Below are 26,533 nucleotides of genomic sequence, written 5' to 3'. Positions count from 1 at the left end.
GCAACAGTGGAAGGAAGCAGTCCTCTGAAGGTCTGGGAGATACAGCCTTTGGACCTTTGAAAGTTGCCTTAAAGCATTCATATAATTTTGCCAGAACTCTGTCATGCTGGCTTATATGATTCTGGGAGTTATAAGAGGAAAAGAGTAATTCTTCTAAGCTCTTGAGGTTGCATCTCTTACACTTCAGATGTGCAAATGTTTACTGGTGGTGGATCCCCATCCCGTAGAGTGAAACGTCTGATTCAGGCCAATGCCGATCAACAACCAGATTTTGACCCAGAGAAGGGTCATGCAAATTGCTCTAAAAAAAAAAAAAGTCATATCAAAGCGTCTGACTCTTGATGGAAACAAACTCTAGCAGCCATGCAAGAGCGAGAGCTGTCAGTGTAGAGGCTAAAATAAAAAGAGGCAGATGGTGAATTGCCTGGAGCCATAAATGTAGGTGTCTTGATTGGAACACAAAGCTGCAGGAGTGCAGGAACACAGCAACAAGAAGAAACAGAAAAAATTAAGGATGGACGAAAGCGTAGACATCCTCATTGACATTAAAAGCAGCGTTCCTGTTTCCTCAAAACAAATCCTATTGACTTCAATTTGGTTTCCTCCTTGCGACCATACAATTGCAGACCCAAGGAAAAATAACAATATTTGGAAGGCCCTTTTTAATGCAGTACGGTTTCCACATAAGGGCAAAGTATATTTTACGAACTATGCAGTATAGGGAATTTATTAGACAACAGGGTTTGAAGGTGAAACGGGCTTTGAGTTTGGGAACAGAAAGTAATACATCAAATACTTTCCTCTAAGTAGACTTTTTAATTTTATTTTATGGTTCCGGCCCAATTCAAAAGAAACATAACCTTCAGGAAGAGTATATTGTGCTAAAAAAAAGTGGACCCATGTATTTATCTTGGAATTGGGAAAGAGATAGAGATTTGGAAAAGGCATGCGAATTGTGATGTGAAAGTGACCTCGGAAGATACAGATTTAAGACTCCAGTCATCTGTTTCATACTCCAAAGTGAGCCACACAACAAATACTCCTGATAGAATACAAGCGCTGGAATTTACAGCAATTACAGCAAAGCCAAATCAGAGTGAAGACAAGAAGTCGTGCCATCACTCTGATTTGGCTTTGCCCATTGACGATTCTTGACGGATGAGGGAGAGTCTGTGTGACAAAGAAAAAGGGAGAATGAGAAAGAAATCTAAAAGTTAGTGAGGATTTATCTTTGCTAGTCCCAAAGGCTCCATCCTCTTGGGATTCAGGCCTGGAAGATCAAGAAAAACTATGAATGAGTGAAGAGCATGACATAAACAATTACAATTTGTGACTTCACACAGTGATGCATGTTAAAGAAACAGCCTTAGCTCCCAAAATCTGGGCTTTAAGGTACTTGAGCCAATACGAACAAATCTGTCTTAATTCTGGTCTTAACAGATAGGTTTTTAAAAATCACTGAAGTAAATTTTAAGATCTCAAATAGATTGGGACTAAGTTACATGAAGGATAGCCTTCTGAGTGTGATTGCCTGACTATGTTAGTGTTTTATTTAGTTAGTTGCTACTGTTTTATTCTATGTGATCTGGAGGCTTTCTGAAGTATTCCTATGTTTTTTTTAAAAAATATGAAATACTGTTTTTTTCGCACCATAAGACGCACTTTTCCCCCACAAAACAGGGGGGTGGAAAGTCTGTGCGTCTTATGGAGCAAAGAAAACAGATTATATTTTCCTGTTTTCTTCTCCTAAAAAATTGGTGCGTGTTATGGAAAGGTGCGTCTTATCGAGCGAAAAATACGGTAAATGTCCCATTTTTGGATGATTTCTGATGAGATGCCTAAACCAAGTTTGTACATTCCGAGTGAAGGAGAGAAGTAGCGCCCTCGTTCTCTTTGGCTTTGTGGCATCAATACATAGCCAGGTCTAACTCTTGCTTTGTGATAATACCAGGAAACCTGTTATATGAAAGGACAATGATTTCTGCTCTTGATCTGATAAGCTTTGGGGACTTTATCATGTGGCTATCTGCTAGTATGGCATCATGTCACAAGTGATATTATTGCTGATTTGCTAGGTCCAGGATGTGTAAACCTTGGCCCACGAGATAAGGGATTGCAATTCCCATCAGTTCTAGACAAAACAGCCAATGGTGAAGAATGCTGGGAAATGTCTTGGGGGGGGGTTAAATCTAGAAGAAAACAGAATTTGAGGCTGTGCTGTGATTTTCAGTGACCACAACATGCTCACAATGACATCCAATTACAGCATCACTATATACAATATCTTCATGAGAAGAGAAGACTCCCTGGAAAAGACCCTGATGTTGGGAAGGTGTGACGGCAAGAAGAGAAGGGGACGACAGAGGACGAGATGGCTGGACAGGGTCACCGAAGCGACCAACATGAATCTGACCCAACTCCATGAGGCAGTGGAAGACAGGAGGGCCTGGGGTGCTCTGGTCCATGGGGTCACGAAGAGTCGGACACGACTAAACAACAACACATACAATATCTGAAGTTAAACAATTTGGGTGAATTACAGTTGCAAAGAGCTGCATGTGTAAGGGCCGCTGCACAAGTGTTGTGTTTTTTTCTCCATTTCCTCAGGTGCCGGTTGTCTAAATAGCCAATTCAACCAACTGCATGATCAGTGGTGCAACCAGGGAAAGATGGCTTGCAAGAGCAGACAACCTAGCCAGCAAGTAGCATTGCTTACATGCTTGCCCTTTTAAAATGTTAAGGCAACAGAATTCTAATTTTTATTGTTTTATATATTTCCCCAAATGTTCCCACTTCTGCCAAAGCCTTAGGAGGGTTTTGGGGGGAGTGGGGGGGGGGGGAGAAGGCGCTTTAAAAGTGTAATAGCTTCAAAAGCTCCAAGATGTACCACGGTTTCATTAAACTGTTAAATCACTGTAACTTACAAAAACGCGAAGCCGCTTGCCAAGGAGCGTAAAACATGCAAGCTTGCAATTCAACCTCGCAGCGAGGGCGTGCTGTTCGTTCTCCAACCAACACCGCCAGGCATAAACCACGGGGCTGTCTATAATTCACAGTGACCGCTCAGCAAGAAATGTACCATTGGCTGGAGCTCACATTTCTTGGTTTGGGCGGGGGGGGTAGCTTCTTTGGAGTAGTGGGGGGTGCAAGGGAAAGAAATTTAAACACCCTGCATTGGCTCTCGCAATTGTCAACTGGTAGCTAAAGCCATTTCTTGGTAGTAGCTTAACTACAATTTGTGTCATTTTTTTCAAGCGTGCAAAAATTTTGTGACCATTTGTACATCTCCACCCGTTCAAGTGAAGATGCCTTAGCATGAAGCACATTGGTTACCTTATGCTGTGCAGGGATGACCGAAATTTGGCCTCCATAAGTTTTTGGCTAACAACCAAACACTAGCCCTTCCCAGGATAGCTCATTGGGAGTTTTTGCAACCTCGCATGCTGCCTTTAGTAGGTTTGTCTAGGAGGGACCCTTTTGGGCTAGGGAGACTGTCCAGCTACCCAGCACTCACCAATGGTTCCTTCCTGTCTCTGAATTCAAAGAGAGCCCCAGTTCATTGCCCAGTGTTTTTTATCCCCTCTGTACTTTGTCAGAAGCAGTGAGTCTGTTGAACATGGTCATGTTTACCCGTTTGCTGTTGGATCTGCTCAATTGTAAGTAATGAAACCTTTTATTCCTTCTCTTACTAATGCCTCAGAGTGAGTTCCTGAGACTGTAAGTGCCAGCTGGATGAGAAAAAAGGAATGGACTAATCCAGGGAATTTGAAGCTGTTCTACCCTGTCAATCCCTAAACTTTTGCTGCACAGCGAAATGAAATTTTAGCAAAGAAAGGGAAGCTTGATAGAGAAACAGCACACCAGGTGTTACTACAGCCCTGGGCAGCATAAGGAATAGTGAGGGATGATTCAGTCTAATAATTCTGGTGGGCCACATGTTATATTGTAAAAAGGTTTACAGACTTATTATTGGGTTGTATAACATTATACAATATTCTCTCTTCTTCTCTTTCTCACACAGAATTAATTATTTAGTAATTTTATATTCCGCTTTTCCTCACGACAGTCCAGGGCAGCTAATAATTCACATGCAAAGTTAGTTAGACATAAAAAACCCACAAATATAAAATAATAAATCACACAATTGTTCTGTTTACATGTGAACTTGCACACATAGTCTCTTCCATGGTTAGATTATACACTTTTTATAACATAGGGAGGTATTTTATAAATAGTTATGTATTACATAATTGTAGATTTATTACTGAGAACTGCTGTTGCCTGGTGGACGGAGTGCTGCATAAAGACTGGAAAGGCCTGGGTTCAAATCCTTCCTTAGCCAGGGAAACTCACAGGGAAGGGATTGAGTAGCAATGGCAAAACCAATCCCTGAACATCTCACGTATTTCAGAAACCCTATTAAGAAGGAGGCTCTTGAGAGTCCCCTGGACTGCAAGGAGAACAAACCTATCAATTCTAAAGGAAATCAACCCTGAGTGCTCACTGGAAGGACAGATCCTGAAGCTGAGGCTCCAATATTTTAGCCATCTCATGAGAAGAGAAGACTCCCTGGAAAAGACCCTGATGTTGGGAAAGTGTGAGGGCAGGAGGAGAAGGGGACGACAGAGGACGAGATGGTTGGACAGTGTCATTGAAGCGACCAACATGAATTTGACACAACTCCGGGAGGCAGTGGAAGACAGGAGGGCCTGGAGTGCTCTGGTCCATGGGGTCACGAAGAGTCAGACACGACTAAACGACTAAACAACAAACAATATTAAGGCCAAAGCAACCTAACAGCAAGATTTAATATAGAAAAAGGTTTTCCCCCATCCTCTCCCTCTTCACCAGAGAAAGGAATTAATGTCTAGAAAGCATTATAGCGCCACCCCTCTGTGAGGTATTATCAGGGAAGAAACATGAGTTTTAAAATAACACAGCAATGAAGAGCTGCGAGAGCACAGCATTAATCTGCCAGCTCATCAGACTGTACAGCCGGCATTTATCCTGCTAGGTCCACATAGATGTATTGCATTTGCAGTGACAACGGTATCACTTCTGGGCATGAATCTTGGTTTGCAGTTGAGAACTGTCGCATCATACTCCGACGCTGAGAAATAACCAACCTTTGAAATAAATCCAAACATTACTGGGTGCACTGAAACTAGTAATACGGCTTGTGCTTGATCTCCACTCCTTCCTGTGGGTGAACGCTTTGATTACCTCACCAGAGGGGCAGCCCTTGGTCAGCAAATTTCCCAGACGAACACAAATTCATTGGGAAACTCTTTCTAGCTGTTACATAACCGAAAGCCTGCTCAGAAGACAGTCCCATGTTTCACAGTTAACACACTAACTGCGAAGAGATCTCCTTCAGGGATATTTTATAACGGCAGTGCTGGAAAAACGGCAGTAGGAAAGAAAAGTCTGCAGGCCTAGCGCCGTCCTTGGGCAATTAATTTGAGCTAATTTGAGTCAAGAGTCCCCCGTTTCGAAATGGGTTTAAACAAGGACATCACACAGAAAATCAGGGCCAATATCTTCCTGGCAGTCCAGACGTGAAATACTTGTTTTCTTCTTCTTCAGCTTCTCCTTGCAAGTCTGATTTTGTGGCAATAGAATAATTCGGAGTTTGTTCTCACGAAAAAAACAATTTCGCCTTATCTCCCCAGACATGCCCAGCAGAGCTTAGCATAATCCTCAAAACTACAGAAACGTTACTACTGTAACTGCAAAAAGAGTTTCATAGAAGAAGACTTGGCATCTACAATATTTGCAGATACGATTTTAGTTGTGTGCATTTCCTGGCTCAGAAAAACACAGCACACTTCTCAGAGTTTGCCTCTAGTCTGAGGTCAGAAATTCTGGCCCCGAGTGCTTAGCCAGCTCAGAATACAGGACCAGTTTCTGCACACGTGTAGAGTGCTATATTAAACATTAATTCTGCTTCCCCCAACCCGATACAAGCTGTGAACCGCAATGACATCCAAGCTCCGGACAAGAAGAAGTATTTGCTCTAGAAAAGGCTAATCAAATTCCCACCCACCAGTCCCAAGAGATATGCAGTCAATCCCAGGGATGCTCCCACGCTTGAGAGTAGAAAAAGAGAGAAACAGGAGGGGCCTCAAAGATTGTTGGAACCAATACAGTGAAGGTTTCAAACCCTAGGAGGTAATAACATAAGCAAAGACTTCTTACACACTTTGCTCAACATCCCTTCTGAAGGGGATCATATTCTATTGATCTCTTCTGAGGAAAGCGAGAAAAATAACAATCCTTCCCTCAAAAATGCTTCAGTGTTCAGTCCAAATATTGTACTTGCTGTGAGGGAGTTCAACATTACTCGCTGTGACATAAACAGCCAGTCAGTTGGGCCCTGGGATATGTTCCGCCTTGCAATAAAAGTGTGATAAAATGTGTGTTCAGGCTTAGCAAGGAAACAGAAAAGGCTATTGAGTTGCATAAAGCAGAAATATTCCGCAAGTTCATGTTACAGTTCTAGAGATAAAGGTGAACATGTTGTGGCTTAAAGGTTGCACGTAGCACCCCAAGGCCATTTTGTGGGGTGGGTAGAAACCCACAGTCTTTCCTCCTTTGAGTGACATCCAGGAATTGCAGCTTTTCTATTAGGTGGGGAGGGGTGTCCCCCTCATTTGTCCAAGCAAAAAGACCTTCTTAAAAAAACACATACACACAAACACACTCAGAAGTGGTTGTTCAGGCACTTCTTATTTTGAACTGGGGGGGGCTTGCCCACTGTGAATTTTTTTTCGGTCTATTACTGTGTTTCTCAACCATTTTCAAGGTTGCGACCCCCTTTTATGATAGCCAAGTGACCTGAAACCTCCTGCCACATTTGCATAAAAAGGCATTTTTAATGGGGTAAAGAAAACACGCTGAAAAGCGAAAGAGGTGGTGACCATCGCTCCAGGATATCCAACAGCGACCACCCACTCTGACAGGATTGGTACATCGGCTTTGTCAATCAGCCATCATGGCAGCACCCTTGGGCACGTCACATGTCCTCGCCTCCATTTATGAACATTCCCAACCAGAATCCTTTTGAACACTGCAGTGTAGCCATATTGAAATAAATAAGTGTTGAAAAACTTTGCAGAGAAATTTCCTATAAAACTAATTGCAACTAAAAGTAACTGTGGTGACCTAACCCACCCCAAAAACACTTTGTGACCTCCTCGGAGGTCATGACCCACAGACTGGAAACCCATGGTCTAGCACAGGCTGTGACTGGTATGCCCATAATAACAATTGTTGGCACCAGTCTTCTGATATAGTGACACATGAATGCAGAAGTTTGCCACTGGTGCGTACGAATCTTTAAGCGTGTGTTCTGGCTTTCATCTCCCATCAGAACCACCCAATGGGGCAAAAGTTAGGAATTGTGGGCCAAAAATATCCAGCCGTTCTGAATTGTGTGGCTGTTTACTGGAGTATACTCCAAAGTTAAGAGAGCTGATATGCCCATTCATTCCACATATCAATCCCAGCCCTACCTATAATCCAATTAAATACAGTTTATTATCGCAGTTTCATTTTTTTTTCATTATTTTTTCTCTGCAGTTTTCTTAATTTTTAATTAAATCGAAGAGAAAAGAAATAAAAAGCAAAACAATAAAAATACAAAAATGCAAACCTAGAAAAAATGTAATAAACACAAAACCAAAAGCAATATAAACTGTACAATTACTCAAACAGTGCACCCCTCCACTGGGACCATTTAGAGATATATTAAGTCAATTTTTTTTAATTTATGAATTTCACATCCAAAACTGCATTGGATCGTGTGAAAGTATACAGTCCTTACCTTTTTTAAGTATATAATCAGTAAAAACTCCCAAACGATCACTAAAAATACTCTTACTCATCCAATCTGTTCTACCGTAATACACAAGTTAACTTATCATTAATAACGATATTCCACACTTCCTTATATGAATCATTCAATGGAAAAATCATACTTTACTTTCCAGTTGCTTAGCCTTGCCACTTTTAATAAATTTGTTATTAATTCTTTTACTATCCAATCCCATTGTTACCTACCAAATATCGATTACACCTGAGAGCATCTGTAGCAAATACAAGTCTGTCTTCCAACAAACACATCAGTCTCCTATATCCGAGGCAGAAGTCTCATTCAGTCTAATAGTAGAGTGACTCTGATGCTGACCCTGCATCAGAGTAGAGTCACTCCAGAGAACAGGGCTGGTGCAATGTAATCAACGAGAGGAGTGGCTGCTATAGGGATACAGGAAGTGCACATGGACTTTCTTTTCTTTAAAACAGAGGACTGATGAGTAATGTACAACCTCCATGGGGGATTGGTTCCAAACTCCCACCCACAGATGCAGGAAAGCATGGATATAGAAATCCTATATATAGCATAGTCTCTGGTTCCCTCTAGTGACCAGTTCTGGTAATACATCTTGGAAACTCTTATTTCTTGAGTATTTAATATTTTCAGGAGGCAGATAAGTGAAGCTGCAGGTACTGATCTCATGGATACAGCAGTCCTACTGTACTGTGGAAAAACAAATATATATTTTCCCATCAGCAGCTCTTTCTACAGAAATAATGAAGGAGTGCTGAAACCAAAGTACATTGGAACAAGCCACAATTTTAAAAAAAAGACATAGTAAAATCAGGCATCAGAACATTAGCAGATCTTCTACCTAGGCTGCACATGCAGAATACCAATTATACAGACTAATCTCACTAGGGCAAAGTTCCTTTCTGACCCCCGAAGCCAACCAACTTCATTACAGCAAAAGAAGCAAGTGATGAATACTATCATTCCTGACATTCATCAAACAAACCCAATGGTAAAAGAGCCATACTTCTGCTTGCTATTCATTTGGAATGAGCGAACATGATGTGGGATGCAAAACATGATGTATTTTTTGAAAATATATATACAGTTGCAGAGTCTGACACCATCACAATGCTGAGGAGAATTCATTGCTCCTGCATTAATTCCCAAGGAAAAAACAAAAATGAAAAAGAGCCCTTTATTCTCAATATATTTTGATAAAACGGAGCATAACACGTACATCATCATTTTCAAGAAATTTTTGTCAGACTCACAAATAGACATGGAGGGAATAAGCAAAGTAGCAAGCAACCCCAAATGAAATTTCCAGGTCAAAAATCCAGACGTGGCAGAAATAAGAAATGGTATCTATCATAATCCACAGGGGGAAATGATACTATCCAAAAGTTTTTCAAGCATGGTACAATATCCTTGGGGACTTGGTTTGCAGGATCAAAGTGCCTGCCAATGTTTTTTTCTGACCTATATAGTGACTCAGATGCTATCCTGAATCAACAAACCTTATTTATTGAGTTCCATGGACAATATCATGTTTGATTTATCAGGTGCAGAATGGCAATTGTGGGAGCAGATTTTCTTTGTTTTCCAGGGATGTCCATCTTGCACTCAGCTACACAATCAGTGGGGCCGGGAATGTGATGGAAACTGTAGGCAAGTGGGGGGGGGGGAATCAGTTCTGCAACTGTCATTTTGTGTTTGGTAAATTAAGTAGAATCCTGGCCCCACAAAAGGATGCACAGTATCATAGGCTGATGGAGCACTCCTTTTCAAGAAACTGAGATGTAAGAGCATCCAAGCATGCCTTGAGACTCTTTTCTTTTATATCTTAGGTCAGTTTGTACTGCAGGTTACACTGTATGTTGCCTCCATCTCTGTACAACAGATGACAAATATTACCGTAGCATTTTCAGCATCTTGTTCAACAGGCAAGGCAAGGAGTTCACGTGGTTACCAAAAAGCCTAGAAGCCTTTTGTTTTTCTCTGTTTGCACATTATTAGCACTCCAGTGAAAACACCATGAAAGATCGACATCAAGGAAGCGGAAACACTGCTCACAGAGATCCAATGTTAAGGACTACAGGAATACAGAGAATCTTAGAGGCCATGGGAAGCAGCCAATGCTCCCTTCTAAAGTTTTGGACCATGGGAGAAGACAATTTGGCCCATCGGTGAAAGAAATCAAGACTGTGGAAGGCCCACAGGAAGGTCTTTCTCTCACCAAATTCTCCCACACACATCATCCCCTCTTTCTCCCCATTACTGGATCACCAATAAAATGGAGTTTTCCCCTCTCACCAATTCTTCTCAATGAGAAGGCAAGATAAAGAAACCCATGTTCTATCTCCAACCAGAAAGCAGAGATACAGTCATGGCCAAAAATATTGGCAATCTTGCAATTCTGTCAGAAAATGCAGGCCTTCTCTCAGAAAATTGTTGCAGTTGCAAATGTTTTGGTACTCACATGTTCATTTCTTTGGTTTGCATTGGAACAACACGAAAATACAGAGAAGAAAAGCCAAATCTGATACAATCCCACATAGAAACCCAAAAAATTCATTGGCCAGAGTTATTGGCACCCTTAACTTAATATTTGGTAGCACCCCGTTTGGAAAAAATAACTGAAATCAATTGCTTCCTATAACCATGAATGAGTTTCTTACACGTCTCTGCTGGAATTTTAGACCACTCTTCTTTTGCAAAACTGCTCCAAGGCCTTCAGATTTGAAGGATGTCTTCTCCCAACTGCTGTTTTGAGATCTGTCCACAGGTGTTCTATGGGATTCAGATCTGGACTCATCGCTGGTAATTTCAGAATTCTCCAGCGCTTTGTTTGTAATCGTTTCTGAGTGCTTTTGGAAATGTGTTTCGGGTTATTGTCCTGCTGGAAGACCCATGACCTCTGGTGGAGACGCAGCTTTCTGACACTGGCCAATACGTTGTGCCCCAAAAATTCTTTGGTAATCATTAGATTCCATGATACCAGTCAAGGCATCCAGTGGCAGAAGCAGCAAAGCAACCCCAAAACATCTTTGAACCTCCACCATGTTTGACTGTAGGGACTGTGTTCTTTTCTTTGAATGCCTCGTTTCTTTTTCTGTAAGCAGTTCCATGATGTCCTTGACCAAAAAGCTCTACGTTCTCTGGGAGAACGTACTGCGGACAGTATGTTCTCCCAGAACGCCCATGGTTTTGTCATGTAAGTTTTGGCATACGTCAGTCTTGCTTTTTTATGCCTTTGTGTCAGCAGTGGTGTCTTCTTGGGTCTCCTACCAAAGCGTCTCTTTTCATTCAGATGGTGACGGATAGTGCGAGCTGACACTGTTGTACCCTGTGTCTGCATATAAGCTTGAATTGGTTGGGAAGTTAATCTTGGTTCTGTATCCACCATTCAAACAACCCTTTGTTGTAATTTTTCAGTAATTTTGCTCTTCCGTCCACATCCATGGAGTTTGGTTACAGTGCCATGGGCTGTAAACCTCTTGATGATATTGTGCACAGTGGACACAGGAACATTAAGATCTCTGGAGATGGACTATTAGCCTTGGGTTTGTCCATGTTTTTCCACAATTTTTCTCTCAAATCCACAGACAACTCTTTACACTTCATTCTTTTCTCCATGCTCAGTGTCACACACAACACAAAGGCCAAGTCAACTTTTCTCCATCTTAACTGGCTGCAAGTATGATTACTATATTCCCCACACCTCTTATTTGTGACAGGTGTGCCTAAATACAAATTCAAGGAGCATCACATGCTTGAAAAGCAATTATTTCTTACAATTCAGACAGGGTACCAGTAATTTTGGCCAGTACATTTTTGGGTTGCTATGTGGGATTGTATCAGATTTGACATTTCTTCTATGTGTTTTTGTATTGTTCCAATGTGAACCAAAAAAATTAACATGCGAGTACCAAAACATTTGCAAATGCAACAATTTTCTGAGAGAAGGGTTGCATTTTCTGAGAAGGGTACCAATATTTTTGGCCATCCCTGTATTGTATTTATTGCCATATCCTGCTTGTTCTCCCTTATAGAGCAGTGGTCCCCAACCTTGGGCCTCCAGATGTTCTTGGACTTCAACTCCCAGAAATCCTGGCCAGCAGAGGTGGTGGTGAAGGCTTCTGGGAGTTGTAGTCCAAGAACATCTGGAGGCCCAAGGTTGGGGATCACTGTTATAGAGGGATGCCTCCCACGAGCCTCACAGGAGCATCTGTCACAGAAGCAGCATGTGAAACAAAACTGAGTCCCAGGCTAAAGCACTTTCATAATATCCTGGTTCTGATTTTTTTAAAAAGAGGCTTTCTTTCTTCACTCACTTATAGGAGGAAATCTTTAAATACCCTTTTTCTGGCCACATGGGTCTGTCTGGACAAGGAGAATATTATAATATTGATTTTAGGATTTCCGCAGCCCAACCATATGCAGATTTAGTGAATTCAGTGAGATGCATTCCCAGATTAAGTGTCCCAGTTGCAAAAAATTCTGATTCAAATTCCATCGTCTGAGATGTGGAGAAAATCAGAACAACACGAACCTTGACCACAGAAAAGAGTCTACACGTCTTCCTTCAACAACACTGGTGTTAGGGCTGCCAGATGCCTGTGTAGCTCAAAATCCATGCATCACTCTTATGCCCCCCCCCAAACATAAACAGTTGATTAACACAGAGGTCCCCCAAACCACGTCAATCTCCTGGCATGCCCCAATACCCTCCGCAACCACCTTGTGGAGCTGCTTGGGTCTCCACTATCAGACTATGGGCACTGCCAATGAAAGGCCCCTAGGTAAGCCCAAGACCCACCTTTCTGAAGCCACTTCCTGAATTCATTCATTCATTCATTCATTCATTCATTCATTCATTCATTCATTCATTCATTCATTCATTCATTGGATAAAAAAATGTATAACCCAAACTGTGCTGCCAGATCCATGTAATTCAAGGGAGAAATGTATTTCTCTTTCTGGAAGTTTTACAGTAGCTATCACCAACAAGCCATTTCCTATCCCCTAGCTAACTCACTAGCATTCCACATTTCTAGAAGCAGTAAACATCCAAAGTAGGATACAGAATCACAACCAGAACACAACTGCAAAACGTAAGCTTGAAAAGAAGGTCACCCAGATGAGGCAGTGCCATCCTTGGGTCCTTCCATCAGAATATTATCAAACAATCTGATATTATACTCTTGAACTCCAGTAAGCGCACCTCTTCAGTTCAAAACTTTGCAAACAGAGAAGAAGGGTCAGACTTACAGTAGGATGCTGGATCGGTAACCATCCTGGCGATTCCACAGAACATTTGTGGGCTGGGCATCTGGTGTGGCTTTGCTGCATGCAAGGAAACAAGACAGAGGCGAGTTAGATAAGCTGTGCATTGCCATACATGAGTTATCTGAAATCTGACTTGGATGGAGCCATCTTCATGAAGCCACTGGAATTCAGTCATGTGACAAAGTTCATATGACTCCTAATTTAATCAAACCCTGAGATTCACCAGAGCTTGGAAAAATCACCTTTTTGACTGCAACTGCCATAATCACTAGCCAGCACTGGACACAAGGATTATGAGTTATGGAAACTATTAATAGAGTTTTATTTGCAACCTCACACACTGTCTGAAGTTTGTGTGACTTGGAATGACTTTTCTGGTCTGGGGTGACTGTCTTCTAACACTAACCAATTGTTCCTTAGAGCCTTTGATATCAAAGAGAGCCCTGCCTGTCTGCTAAGTGCTATTTCCTTCTCTTTCATCTGCTGGAGACAGTGGTTTTGCTGTTGTTCTGTTCAGTTGGTTGCCAGTAGATGTGCAGTAAAGAAAGCGACAATCTCAAACCTGGAATTTCAAGCAACTGCAACTAAATAAATGTGTGTGTTTTTTTAAAATGTCTCAGAGTGAATTATTGAGACTTTAAGTGATTGTATGTCTCCGACAAAGAAGCCAGTTAATGAGAAAGGGATGGGGAACTTGTAGCTATTTTCCTCTGCGGATCTCTATACTTCTACTATGTAGCAAAAAGGAATTTTAGCAAAACTTCAAAACTATGCAACAGTTACAGTTAAAAAGTCTCTTTACAATCAAAAGAGTTATAGCAGTTTAATAAATACCTTTATCCTAGGGAATCCCGAGATTTGTACTCTGATGAGACAATTCTAGTGCGCTCTCTTGAACTACAGCTGAGAATTCTAAGTACCTTTAAAAATTTCCATTAACCTGGATACAACTACCATTTTAGCTTTAATTGACTTTTTAACCTAGTACAACCCTTAAATTTAATTTCACGGTTTGATGACATCAAAACAGCTCTGTCGCTTCCATGCTTCTTCTCTGACCCCATAGAAGGGGCCCTATGTGCGTCATGCCAAGAAGGGAAGACGCCTAAATAGACCTAGCTATTTTTTTCCCTAATTTTTCTAATTTTCTTTTTCTAATTTTCCTTATACTATTTTTCCTTATTTTACTGTGATTGTAATTGTTATTCCATGTTTATGCACATTTTTGTATTTCTATTGTATTTTATTTTTATTTTATTTCGGAAGCCGCCTAGAGTGGTCTGGTAGTCCAGATAGGCGGGGTATGTATAAATAAATAAATAAATAAATAAATAAATAAATAAATAAATAAATAAATAAAATTATTATTATTATTATTATTATTATTATTATTATTATTATTATTATTATTATTATTATTATTATTATTATTATTATTATTATTATTATTAAAGCCTGGAAAGTTATTTTTAATGGGTATATTTTGCAAGCTTGGAAAATTATAATTTTTAATTGGTGTAATAATATGCTAAAATCATTCATAAGGATATTAACTGGGACCTCTCATCACACAATGTCTTCCTCCTGCATCTTTTCCTTTCTCTCTTCAACTGATATCGCAGCCCAGGCCTCTTCTCCTGGAGATGGTATCATTTCTTTACACCCAACGAAATGTACCGCACAAGCACTGTCTTCAGCCAGGAACAGTGTGATACAGAATGCTTAGTTTCTCCTTGGCATAAAGAGACCATGGCTGAAAACCATATGGCATCATAATAATAATAATAGTAATAGTAATAGTAATAGTAATAGTAATAGTAGTAGTAATAGTAATAGTAATAGTAATAGTAATAGTAATAGTATATTTAAAATATTTTTACCCTGCCTTTAAAAAGTACCCAAAGCAGTTTTAGATCATTAAAATGCCATATTTAAAAGCCAAAAACAGTTAAGTATATAGATATTAATAAGATATCATTATAAAAAGTGGGAAGAGGAAGTAAACCAACAATTTTCAATATTTGTTTCCTGAATCTGCCATTTCCACTGGACAACAATGTCTGTCTACAAGAACAGCAGCCATAACATCTGGCGAGACATTCGGATTTTCTAATCCAAATACATTTTTCAGTCCTCACTCTCCTTTTTATTTGTTTTAATACTCTAATCTTGAATAAGAGTTCTGGAGAACTTGAACATTTATATTTTTAAATATCCATTACTGAGCAATGATAGCCTGAATCTCGTGGTTATAAGAGGCTTTAGCACACCCTTACATTCATTCTCTTTAAAATTAATTTTCCAATCATTCTCTCAGACTTCACCCAGAGGCAATGCTCCCTTCTCAGCACCAACGTCTCCACTCTGAACCATTACATCTCAGTTGTAAGTATACCCAACTTAGCTTTCTAAGAAGAAAATCTGTTGGGAACAAAAATGCAAATTACATATCAATAAAATTATTTCCTACTCAGCTATGCCCTTCCTGTGAGCTCCTATGTTATGTTATCCTCACAATTGATAATATGTGATAATCTGGAGCCCATGAGACAGGAGGGTTAATTTAAATTCTGGCTTCCTATAGGGAAGGTCTTTGAGCAGATCATTTCCCTTGCTATTTGTTGTGATTGAATTATATCTGTCCAAAGACTCGAGCCCAGCTGGAATTAACAAAAATCAAGGCCAAGCTCAGGTTCAATGAATTGAAAAAGCTCGATGTAATTCACTTTGGTGCATTAATTACTCCATAAATTATCCTGAATGACCAAAGAAAAGAGATACAAATATTTTGAGCAGGGTCAAACCCTGCTGTTGAGTGATTCAACAAGTAAACCAGGAGTGGGTGGAAGATGGATCTATATGCCTCTCCTTTATGATTTGCAGCAGATCAACAAAGATTTCGGACTGCTAATTACTGACCTGTAGGGCACACATGGTACTACTGAGATGACGAAAGGTCAGAGTAGAAATGTAAATCTTTGCTTGTCCCCTTTGCCCATGAAGTCAAGGAACTGGACTTCTCGCCAGTGAGGAGAGCAGACTTTTTCTTGGCACTATTGAGAAGGTTTTGTGCAACTTCTAATAACCTGCATCTCACTGAATTCACTAAATGTGCATATGGTTGGGCTGCAGAAATCCTAAAATCAATATTATAGACAGACCTATGTGGCCAGAAAAAGGGTATTTAAAGAACCTAATTGTGCAAAACTGCAACGGTCTCTCCTTTGTTCCAAAGACACATTCAAAATTAACAGATCCAGTCCTGTCTTGGGTGTGAGCTTTGCTTCTCAAAGAAAAAACGGGGGGGGGGGGGGAGATAGAGAGAACACTAGTTTTGCTAAGAGGAATTTTGTACACATTGTCTAGAAAGAGTTCCTTGTCTCACTCACCTGCTGGAAGGTTTGAAATTTCTTCATTGAAGCAGAGGTGGGGGGGGTCAAGTCATGGGACTTCTTGTCAAGTTGGACTTACTGGTCCCCCCCCCGAATGACTTGGATTGAGCTCACAAATCAGAACCTGTCCTCCCATCCCTTTTTTCTAAGTGTGTGTGTGTGGGGGGGAAGCTTATTTTCAATAGGGACTCAGACTTGGGACCAAAGATTCAGACGTGGGATTCGGACCAAAGATATGCCAGCATCCCTGCACTGAAGTCTCACCACAAGACCACCTCAGCTCACAATGGCAAGGGGTTTACTGAATGTTGTTGCAGTCATGAAGTGAGAAGGCTGACAGGTTAGGTGACCACCAGATAATTAGGATAGCAAAAAGTCTTAGAGAGAGAAGTTAAAGAAATCAGCCACACACAGGGATGTCTGCCAGTAGTGCTCCAGATGGGTGACTCTATGCAACACCCCCAGGAGGACTCTCTTTTATTAAACTTATAAGCTCACAGATAGTTGACAGTATACAGATAGAACAATAGTTAAAGGTAAAGGTTCCCCTTGACATTTAGTCCAGTTGTGTCCGATTCTGGGGCACGGTGCTCATTCCCGTCTCCAAGCCGTAGAGCCATAGAGCGGTTGTCCGAAGACAGTTTCCGTGGTCACGTGGCCAGCGCGACTAGACATGGGACGCTGTGACCTTCCCACCAAGGTGGTACCTAATTATCTACTCGCATTTTCACATGCTTTCAAACTACTAGGTTGGCAGGAGCTGGGACAAGCGACGGGAGCTCACTCCATCACCTGGACTCGATCTTACGACTGATGGTCTTCTGACCTTGCAGCACAGAGGCTTCTGCGGTTTAACCCACAGGGCCACCACGTCCCCTAATGCCAATTAGGATTGGTCAAAGAAAGGCTTTGAAGTTAGCTCTCTATCACTATGAGAAAGAGGAAGAATGGGTAGCCACAGCTCTCAGATACAGCCGCATCTTGCTAGGAGGGTATGCCCTCACTACAACAACAATGTGGCTTAGCAACCTTGGGGATGGCCATCCGACAGAATTTTATCCATATGCCTAACTCCGGTGGCTCCTAGGTAACCACTAGTCGATTATTCTATAGGAGGATTGGGAGTATCCTAGTGCTTGTTCTCAGATGAAAGAAAAAATTCCTTGGCTTAGAATTCTTTGATTATTCATATATGTAAGGAGTTGGGAGCTTTTTCCAGCCCTGGGGCTAAACACCAATTCGGAGAAGGTTAGGGACTGCATTCTGACGAAGGGCAAGGGATTTTTAAATTCTTATTCTTTCAAAGCACAGCTCAGTTATATGCAACAGCTTCTTGGACTGCAACGCACGTCTCAGTTGCATGTGACAACTTTATCCCTATGTGGTAGGAGCAGCAGTGAAGAGGGCCTCCAAAGATTATACTGAAACATGGGCTTGCTCATACACTTCAAGGTAGTCATTCAAGTAATTTAACCATCAGAATGAATATAGCGTTAGGAACGAGGAGAGAGCAAGTAGGCATCCTCCACACCTAAGCATACTGTTCTTAATATTGGGTATAAGGAAAATTGCACTTGTTTTATGTACAGTTCAAATCGAGGGTCAACAGCAGTTGTTTGTATCATAATGTGCCAACTCTCTCCGCTGTGCGATTGATTTAAGCTTTCACAACATGCGCAATACCCAGCCTAGACGCAAGTACTTTAAAATTGCAGACCAGCAGATCAAGTAAGCACTGGCTCATTCCCCCATGAATACTAGCAATACATTTGTCACAAGCTGAAATGTGTGAACACTATATAAAATCACACAACTGTAATACTGGGAGGTATCCCAAGGGTTCCGGGTGAGGTCTGACCAAAGCGAAATAAAACAATAATCTTTTCTTGATCTAGACATTATACATTTGTTCGTGCATCCTAGTACTGCATTTGCTTCTTTTTCCCCCCCTGCTACTGCATCACAATGTTGCCTTGTGTTTAGCTTGTGGTCTCTGGGGTCCTCAGGTCATATTCACACATACTCCTGCCAAGCCAGCTGTCACTCAGCTTAGATTTCTGGATCCGATTTTCTCCACCCCAAATGCAAACGTTTACATTTTTCTCTCTGGAAACTCGTTTTGCTTGGTTTGGCTCCATTCTCAATTTAGTGCTTTCATGTTGCTCGCCGCTAGTCCCTGCATTTCATATCTAAACCTGCAAAGCTGCTTTAAAAAATAACCTGGGAAAAGGAGCGTGGTGCTATTAAACAAGAGCTGTGAACATGCTGTTTAGAAAAGGCTAGGGAAACCATTTAGCTTATTATGTGAAGGAGTTATTACTTCCTGAAATGGCATGGGTGAACACAGCAAGAGAATTATGCAGCAGAATTGAAGCACAACAGAAATCACATGTACTAAGAAGTCAACATTGTAACATAGTTCTTGACAATTATAAGATTTTATTATAATTCTTGCGTCTTAATAAATAGAACCTACATGCTGTCAGATGACTTCAGTCCAGGGTTTGAAAAAGTTGCTTTCTGGACTATGCTAACTTTTTGAAAGCAACTTTTAAAAAAAATTAAATTGTAATGCAACTTTTAAAAATTAACTTCGTTTTCCTGGCTCTTTTGGGGCCAAATCCTTGATTTGATTCTGTATCCTAATTGACCTTGCAAGGATTGATCAAGAGTATGAATAATTTGCTTCTTTGCACAAATGATTCACACTCTTGATTGGTCACTACAAAGTCATTTATGGGTCAACTTTGTGCTACCGGGAGGGCATCGTGTCCAGACACAATGGCTGAAATCCTGCTGTGCAGCTCCATGTGCCCAAAGGGAACGATGACATCAGCAGTAGCACACCGATACTGATTAAAAGTTTCTTTTAGTGATTTCAGGGTGCATGGCACTCATGCACAATGCGACAAAGTCATGTGCTCCCCACCATCTCCAGAGGAAGCCTTTAATCGGCAGAAATCTGTCACTGATGATGATGTCGTTCGCATTGTGCACAAACAGGATTTCCACCAGTGAAATACATGTATTTCAACCTCCACACTCCCTCTGTTCTCAATTTTTTTTTACCTAGAACTGCCACTGTCCAGGTACACCATCACATCATTCTAATCACACCTGATCTCATGTGACTTCAGAATCTAAGCAGAGACGAGACCGTTTTGTATTCAGAGGCAAGACTAACTGAGAGTTTCAGTCGAGCAACACAGAAACATATACTGCCAGACTGTTAGTACCTATGGCCCAGTACAATAACGTGTTTCCCTGAAAATAAGACAGGGTCTTATATTAATTTTTGCTCCAAAAAATACATTAGGGCTTATGTTCAGGGGATGTTTTATTTTTTCATGTACAACAATCTACATTTATTCAAATACTGTACATCATCATCTTCTGGTTGCTGCACAAGGGTGGAGGGTGGAATTTTACTTAACTGAGGCTTATTTTGGGGGTAGGGCTTCTATTACAAGCATCCTGAAAAATCATACTAGGGCTTATTTTCAGGTTAGGTCTTATTTTCAAGGAAACAGGGTAGGCCCTCCCTATACATGAGATCAGTATCCACTGATTCACTTATCCACTGTCTGAAAATACTAAATAAACCCCTCCAGAAATACAGATTTATATGCATGTCCAGGGTGTATTTGCCAGAACTGGCCACTACTAGCTGGCAACTGCTCTCTGGTACTTCAGGTGGAATGCTTTCTGAGGCACAGTAATCCAATCTTTATAACCACTACATCACACTGGCTCTCATATACGGAGGGGGAATTACAAAAGAAAAAATCGTAGTCTGCCCAGGTCAGCTACCTCATTCTGCTGGATTCCAGTCCTACTTCCAAAGTCCATTCAAGCACACTTGGTAAAGGTTCCCCTTGACATTTAGTCCAGTCGTGTCCGACTCTAGGGGGCGGTGCTCATCCCCATTTCCAAGCTGTGGAGCCAGCGTTTTGTCCGAAGACAGTTTCCGTGGTCACGTGGCCAGTGTGATTAGACACAGAATGCTGTTACCTTCCCACTGTGGTGGTACCTATTTATCTACTCGCATTTTTACATGCTTTCAAACGGCTAGGTTGGCAGAAGCTGGGACGAGCGATGGGAGCTCACTCCGTCGTGTGGATTCAATCTCATGACTGCTGGTCTTCTGATCTTGCAGCACAGAGGCTTCTGCGGTTTAACCACATCCCTCTATTCAAGCACACACACAAAGCCCAATCTTGGTTTGAGATTGAAAACAGATCAACGGCATGTTGCAGGCAACTGTACCTTCGCAGGTGAGTTCATCAGGATCTCCCCATGCTTACAAGCCCTATTTGCCACAGTAATGATGTACATATTTATATATGCACGCACAATGTCCTGTATGACCCCAATGCACTTTGCATGGGACTGCCCTTGGAGAGTGAGTCAGCAGGGAGCCCAAAATACAGGTGATCCAAGGAGATGAAATGTATCATTTTAATTCTAATTTAATGAAGTGACAACATGGTACTAGCTGTATAACTGACAGGACCATTAGGTAAAGAAACGAGAGGCTGGAGAGGAAAGGAAGAATAAAAATTAGATTAATTTTTTGTCAAAAGTAGAACAGGTTATCTGTGATCTTTATAATCATGAATACTTTACTACCCATGAAGAAGTCCACAAAACATTCTATTAGCTATTTTAATGAATAAAACCTTTTCTGGGGTGGGGGGAATGATTGGGAAAGATACCTTAACACCATGCAAGGAGTGAGAAAATTGAATGGTTTCTAGTTCACAGAAGTGTCATACAAGGGTGCATTTTATCTCTCTATCTGTTCAATTTATATGCACAACGGATCATACAGAAAACTGGATGAGATCCAGAGGAAAGAGGAAAGAAAGTCGGTGGAAGAAACAGAAAGCAGCAATCTCTTAAAATGACTACTGGTGAAAGTTAAAAGGGAGCAAAATCAGGATTGCAAGATTAAGTTGCACATTGAGAAGTCAAAAAGCATGACTACACAAGACTTATGTAACTTTAATATTGACAAGGGAGAAATAAAAACTGTTAAAGATTTTATATACCTTGGTTTATATGTGCTGGACTTCCAGAAAGACAAAAAAAAAAAAAGAGTCCCAGATTAAACCAAGCCTGAATTATCTCTGAAGGCAAAAATATTGAAACTAGGCTGCCCTGCTTTGGGAACATCTTGAGAAGGCACGTTTCTTTGGAAAAGTCCTTAATGCTAGGAAAGGTAGAAGGGCTCAGGAAAAGAGGAAGACCAAATATGAGACGGACTGATTCGCTAAAGGAAACACAGACTTGAGTTTCGAAGAGCTGAGCATGGAGGATGCGGACAGACCATTTTGGAGATGGCTCATTCATAGGGTCACCATGAGCAACTTGAAAGCACACAGCAACAGCAACCACCACCACCACAACAATTTGGTTTGGACATAAAACAAAATGGAAACTGTAGCCCAGAAAGAAGAAGGGCAGCTATGAAGGAACAAGAGAAGATTCTTAAGTGTAAGGATATGTCACTAGAGATCTAATATAGTATTTTGAATTACTAGGTGTAGAGGTTAAAGCTGGACAATGGCGAAAACGGGTAAAGAAAAGAAATCAATTTATTTCAAAGGTGTGTTTGGGAGAGACCCGGACTGCCAGAAAAACAACATAATGGGTGGTAGATCATATCAACCCTCAATTCTCTCTGCTGGCTAAAATGACTGAAATATACTTTGAGCATATCATAAAATAGCAAGACCCAATGGAATAGAGAATTTAAAAAACACTTGCAGAAAGGTGAAGGCCGTGAGAGATGAGGAAGGCTGAACACGAGACAGGTTGACTCAGTCAAAAATGACATGGCTTTTGTTTTGCAAGACCTGACCAGGGCTTGAATGATGGGACCTTCCAGGAGTCACTAATTCAGAGTCACTGTAGCTCAGACGCATGTCACAATAACCACTGAGTGTTTTTCCACATTGTTCTGGGTGCCTTGAATACAAGAATTTAGAGGATTTCCCCCCCCCCCCCGTTTCGTTCAATCGTTTAGTCGTGTCTGACTCTTCATGACCCCATGGACCAGAGCACGCCAGGCCCTCCTGTCTTCCCCTGCCTCCCGGAGTTGGGTCAGACTCATGTTAGTTGCTTCGGTGACACTGTCCAACCATCTCATCCTCTGTCGTCTCCTTCTCCTCTTGCCTTCACACTTTCCCAACATCAGGGTCTTTTCCAGGGCTTCCTCTCTTCTTATGAGATGGCCAAAGTACTGGAGCCTCAGCTTCAGGATCTGTCCTTCCAGTGAGCACTCAGGGTTGATTTCCTTTAGAATTGATAGGTTTGTTCTCCTTGCAGTCCAGGGGACTCTCAAGAGCCTCCTCCAGCACCACAATTCAAAGGCATCAATTCTTCAGCGGTCAGCTTTCTTTATGGTCCAGCTCTCACTTCCATACATCACAACAGGAAAAACCATAGCTTCGACTATTCGGACTTTTGTTGGCAATGTGATGTCTCTGCTTTTTTCCCAGTAGTAAACAAATAAACAAGCATGTAAATGTTCTAGTGGAGTTTTCTGGTGCGATCCAAGAGGTAAAGAAGATAAAAGACAGCAGCTGTAAGGTTTGGTTATACCTCCCCATGCCTGATAAAATATAAGCCAAAATCCTATTAGTTATGTCCGTCAGCATAATGCAGTCCGTGTAAATCTCAGAAGCAAAGTGCCACAAATTAATAAGACAGCAAAGGCATCCTGTTTGCTGTTTCATAATAGGATTCCAGCTGGTGGGTCTGAAATGCATTTATGAATTATATTCCCAGTAAGATCACTTTCTCAAAATGAATCATAGACAGCATGGCCAGAAATGATTGCGGCACTCTGGGACTGTGTAGCTTGCCGAAGGCCATTGAGGGTGGCTCCTTTCTCAAGGAAGCATAGGGGGAAAGAAACACCTAGCCTCTGGAACACCTAGGTTGAGCTATACAGCCAGTGCATTTTTAAGAATAGGTAAATGTTCCCCTTGACATTTACTCGAGTCATGTCTGACTCTAGGGGGCAGTGCTCATCCCCGTCTCCAAGCTGTAGAACCAGCGTTTTGTCTGAAGACAGTTTCCGTGGTCACGTGGCCAGCGTGATTAGACACAGAATGCTGTTACCTTCCCACTGTGGTGGTACCTATTTATCTAGTCGCATTTTTACATGCTTTCAAACGGCTAGGTTGGCAGGAGCTGGGACAAGCGACAGGAGCTCCCTCTGTCCCGTGGATTCGATCCTACGACGGCTGGTCTTCTGACTCTGCAGCACAGAGGCTTCTGCGGTTTAACCCACAGCGCCACCACGGCCCTATGTTTTTTTAAAGAATACTTCAGCATTATTTAGCTACACTCTATTTCATGTGGCTTCAAACTATGTGCAAGTTAATTTGATGACCTCTTGTCCGTCATATTTTGTAGCATCATATTTTGGGCCAGCCCTGGCACACTTCTGTAGGCAGAATGAGCCTGATGCACCAAGGTCTTCTTCACTGTAGGTGTGCTTTTTAGGACTGGTACCAACCACATTATTCTTGTTCAGATAACCAATCTGTGTCTGAATCCTACCAAACCACTGGCTCATGTTGCAGAATGCATTCCTCTGGCAGCCTTATTGTCTTTCCCAGAGAACTCTGCCTTCTCATGATGTGCCCAAAACAGGACAGCCTCAGTTTCAGCATTTTTGCTCCCAGAGATAATTTACTCCCTGCAGAGATAATTCACATAATACAGATTTGCTCTAGGACTCACTTGTTAGTCTGGTGGTCCAGGGTATCTGCAAAGCTGTCCTCTGGTGTCAGAACAAGACTCAGAAGACTTTAGTTCAAGTTCCCACTCTGTTATGGAAACTCACTGGGATTCGGTAATGGTAAAACCCCTCCTCCAGTAGCTCACTCAACTGTACCTGAGAACTGATTTGATGGCACATCATATCAGTGGAAGTCAGTAAGATCACAAAGATGTCACATGCCAAAGATGGGAAAGGCTGTGCAAAGGATCCAGGGAGGGAACAGCTAGGAAAAACCTCTGCTATCTTGTCTCTCAATTTACTTCATGATTGAAAGCAGGCATGGCCAACTTCTAGAGGTCCAAGGGATGTATGCTATACAGTCGTGCCCTGCTTAACGATTGCCTCACTTAATGAGGAAATCGCTTTACGATGAGGTTTTTGCAATCGCAATTACAACTGCAAAACGATTTCGCTTGAACGAATTAACATCGTCAAGTGAGGCACCACTTTATTAGACAGCAGAAAAAGTCCCCTCTTGAGCCAGAGAGAGAGAGAGACATCAAGTTGGCCCTTTTCGGGGTTTTCCAGGCAGACAATACCCAGAAGTGATTTCCCGTTCACTTCTTCTGGGGGCAACCCTGAGACTTGTGCAGCTTGCCCAAAGCCACCCAGGCTGGCTCTACTTGCAGGAGGCACAGCGAGGAATCAAACTCCCAACCTTTGGCTCTATAGCCAGGTCCTTAGACCACTGAGCTATCCAGCCAATTCCTCCTTACATGAGCTAGAATGCATGAGGGTTATTAGATTGAAAAACGTGGACACGAAGAAAGACTCAACAGCTCCATCACGGCACGTCTGGACTGTTCACAACCCACTGTGGCACACTCCAGTCGTCTGGACTACCATATCATCAAATCCCATCCAACGTTTGTAGAAGCTATTGTCTGGGGCTACAGCTTCCATATTCTTCCACCGATCATGCTGGCCAGAGGATCATGGGGGCTGTATTTCAGAAGAAGCCATGCTTCCAAACTCTGCCCTGATCTGGGGCTGACAAGAAGCTTGTCACAAAGAAGGACTGCATTGGGCTCAATTGCATCCAGCCGAGCAGCGACACCCTTACTATGTACACCAAACATGGCAGCTGCACATCGCAACACTCATTAAATTCAGGAGCAGACGTCCACCTATTCATGTGCCCCTTTCTCATTTTCGAACTTATATGATGCTCCACTCCAATGCTAAACAGCATTAAAGCCCTAACGGGGTCTGACCAAGCAGTTAATTGCAGGTTCTCTCCCTTAGTTTACGGCGCTTTTCATTGATTTTTATAAAACAAATCACCTTTTTGTCTTTCAGAGCTAAAGCTGCCCCCCTAAAGACATCTCTCCAAGATCAACGAGTGATAAGTTAATGGAATTTTATCGGAAATTCATTCGCACTAAACAAGGTCAATGCTTGGAAGAAACGAGGTGCCACTTCGAAATGAGGATCAAAGCAATCTATTCTTACTGCTACCATAGAGACCAACAGGAGGGGGAATGAAGAGATTTAGCAAGCTTAATTCCTGCAGAAATTTAAAATTAACTACATGGGAGAAAGGGGCAATTACCATATTTTTTTCAGGACTGAAGAAGGAGGACAGGGGCTTCTGACAAGGTATAATTACAACATGCTCCACATGCAGAGTGTATAGACACTCTTCAGAATTTCCCTAAGGTTTCTTGAAAGTTTCTCTCTTTTTTTATGTAAAAGATTTTGCAGATATGTGCATTCATATTCACGGACTCTGAAACAAATCAACTAACAACTACTACAATTTTATGAGAATTTAACACTGAACCTCATGTTCATCCACAGAGGTTTCTGTTCCAAGTTCTAGATTGGCAGCAATAGGTACAAACACCCGTATATTTCAGTAAAACAAAGTGGGCCAATTGGTGCAGAGTTTTGAATGTTTGGTTAAATTCCTCTAGCTGTACAGCAGAAATGCAGGGATTCACAGAACAGAATAGCTTTATGTTCCCCAGAGTAATGTGCCCCTTTCTCATCATCTAATGTTCACTATCTCAATAATTCACTCTGAAACATTAGAAGGAAAAAGAGCTCATTACTTACAGTTGAACACATCAAACAGCACACTTACAAACTTGATTGCTTTCAGCAACGCACAAAAGAGAGGGAAAGAGGCACAAAAAGAGAGGTGGGACTCTCTTTGAATCCAGTAACTATTGCTTACTGCTAGATGGTCACCCAGGCCCAGAAACACCTACTAGAGACAGCATG

General features: G+C 41.6%; 1 protein-coding gene across 13 annotated transcripts in view; it reads right to left on the bottom strand.

The window, feature by feature from the left end:
• Positions 1-26,533, bottom strand: part of DLG2 (discs large MAGUK scaffold protein 2) — a 1,097,443-nt gene that overhangs the window by 879,092 nt on the left and 191,818 nt on the right. For all 13 annotated transcript variants that reach the window (XM_078390148.1, XM_078390151.1, XM_078390152.1 and 10 more), the window contains one exon: positions 13,103-13,177. In XM_078390148.1, the coding sequence (XP_078246274.1) occupies positions 13,103-13,177 (75 nt within the window). The remainder of the gene's footprint in view (positions 1-13,102; positions 13,178-26,533) is intronic.

Source organism: Pogona vitticeps, chromosome 3, assembly GCF_051106095.1.
Source record: "Pogona vitticeps strain Pit_001003342236 chromosome 3, PviZW2.1, whole genome shotgun sequence".
Classification (NCBI taxonomy): Eukaryota; Metazoa; Chordata; class Lepidosauria; order Squamata; family Agamidae; genus Pogona; species Pogona vitticeps.
This window is presented reverse-complemented; position numbering and strand designations above follow the sequence as displayed.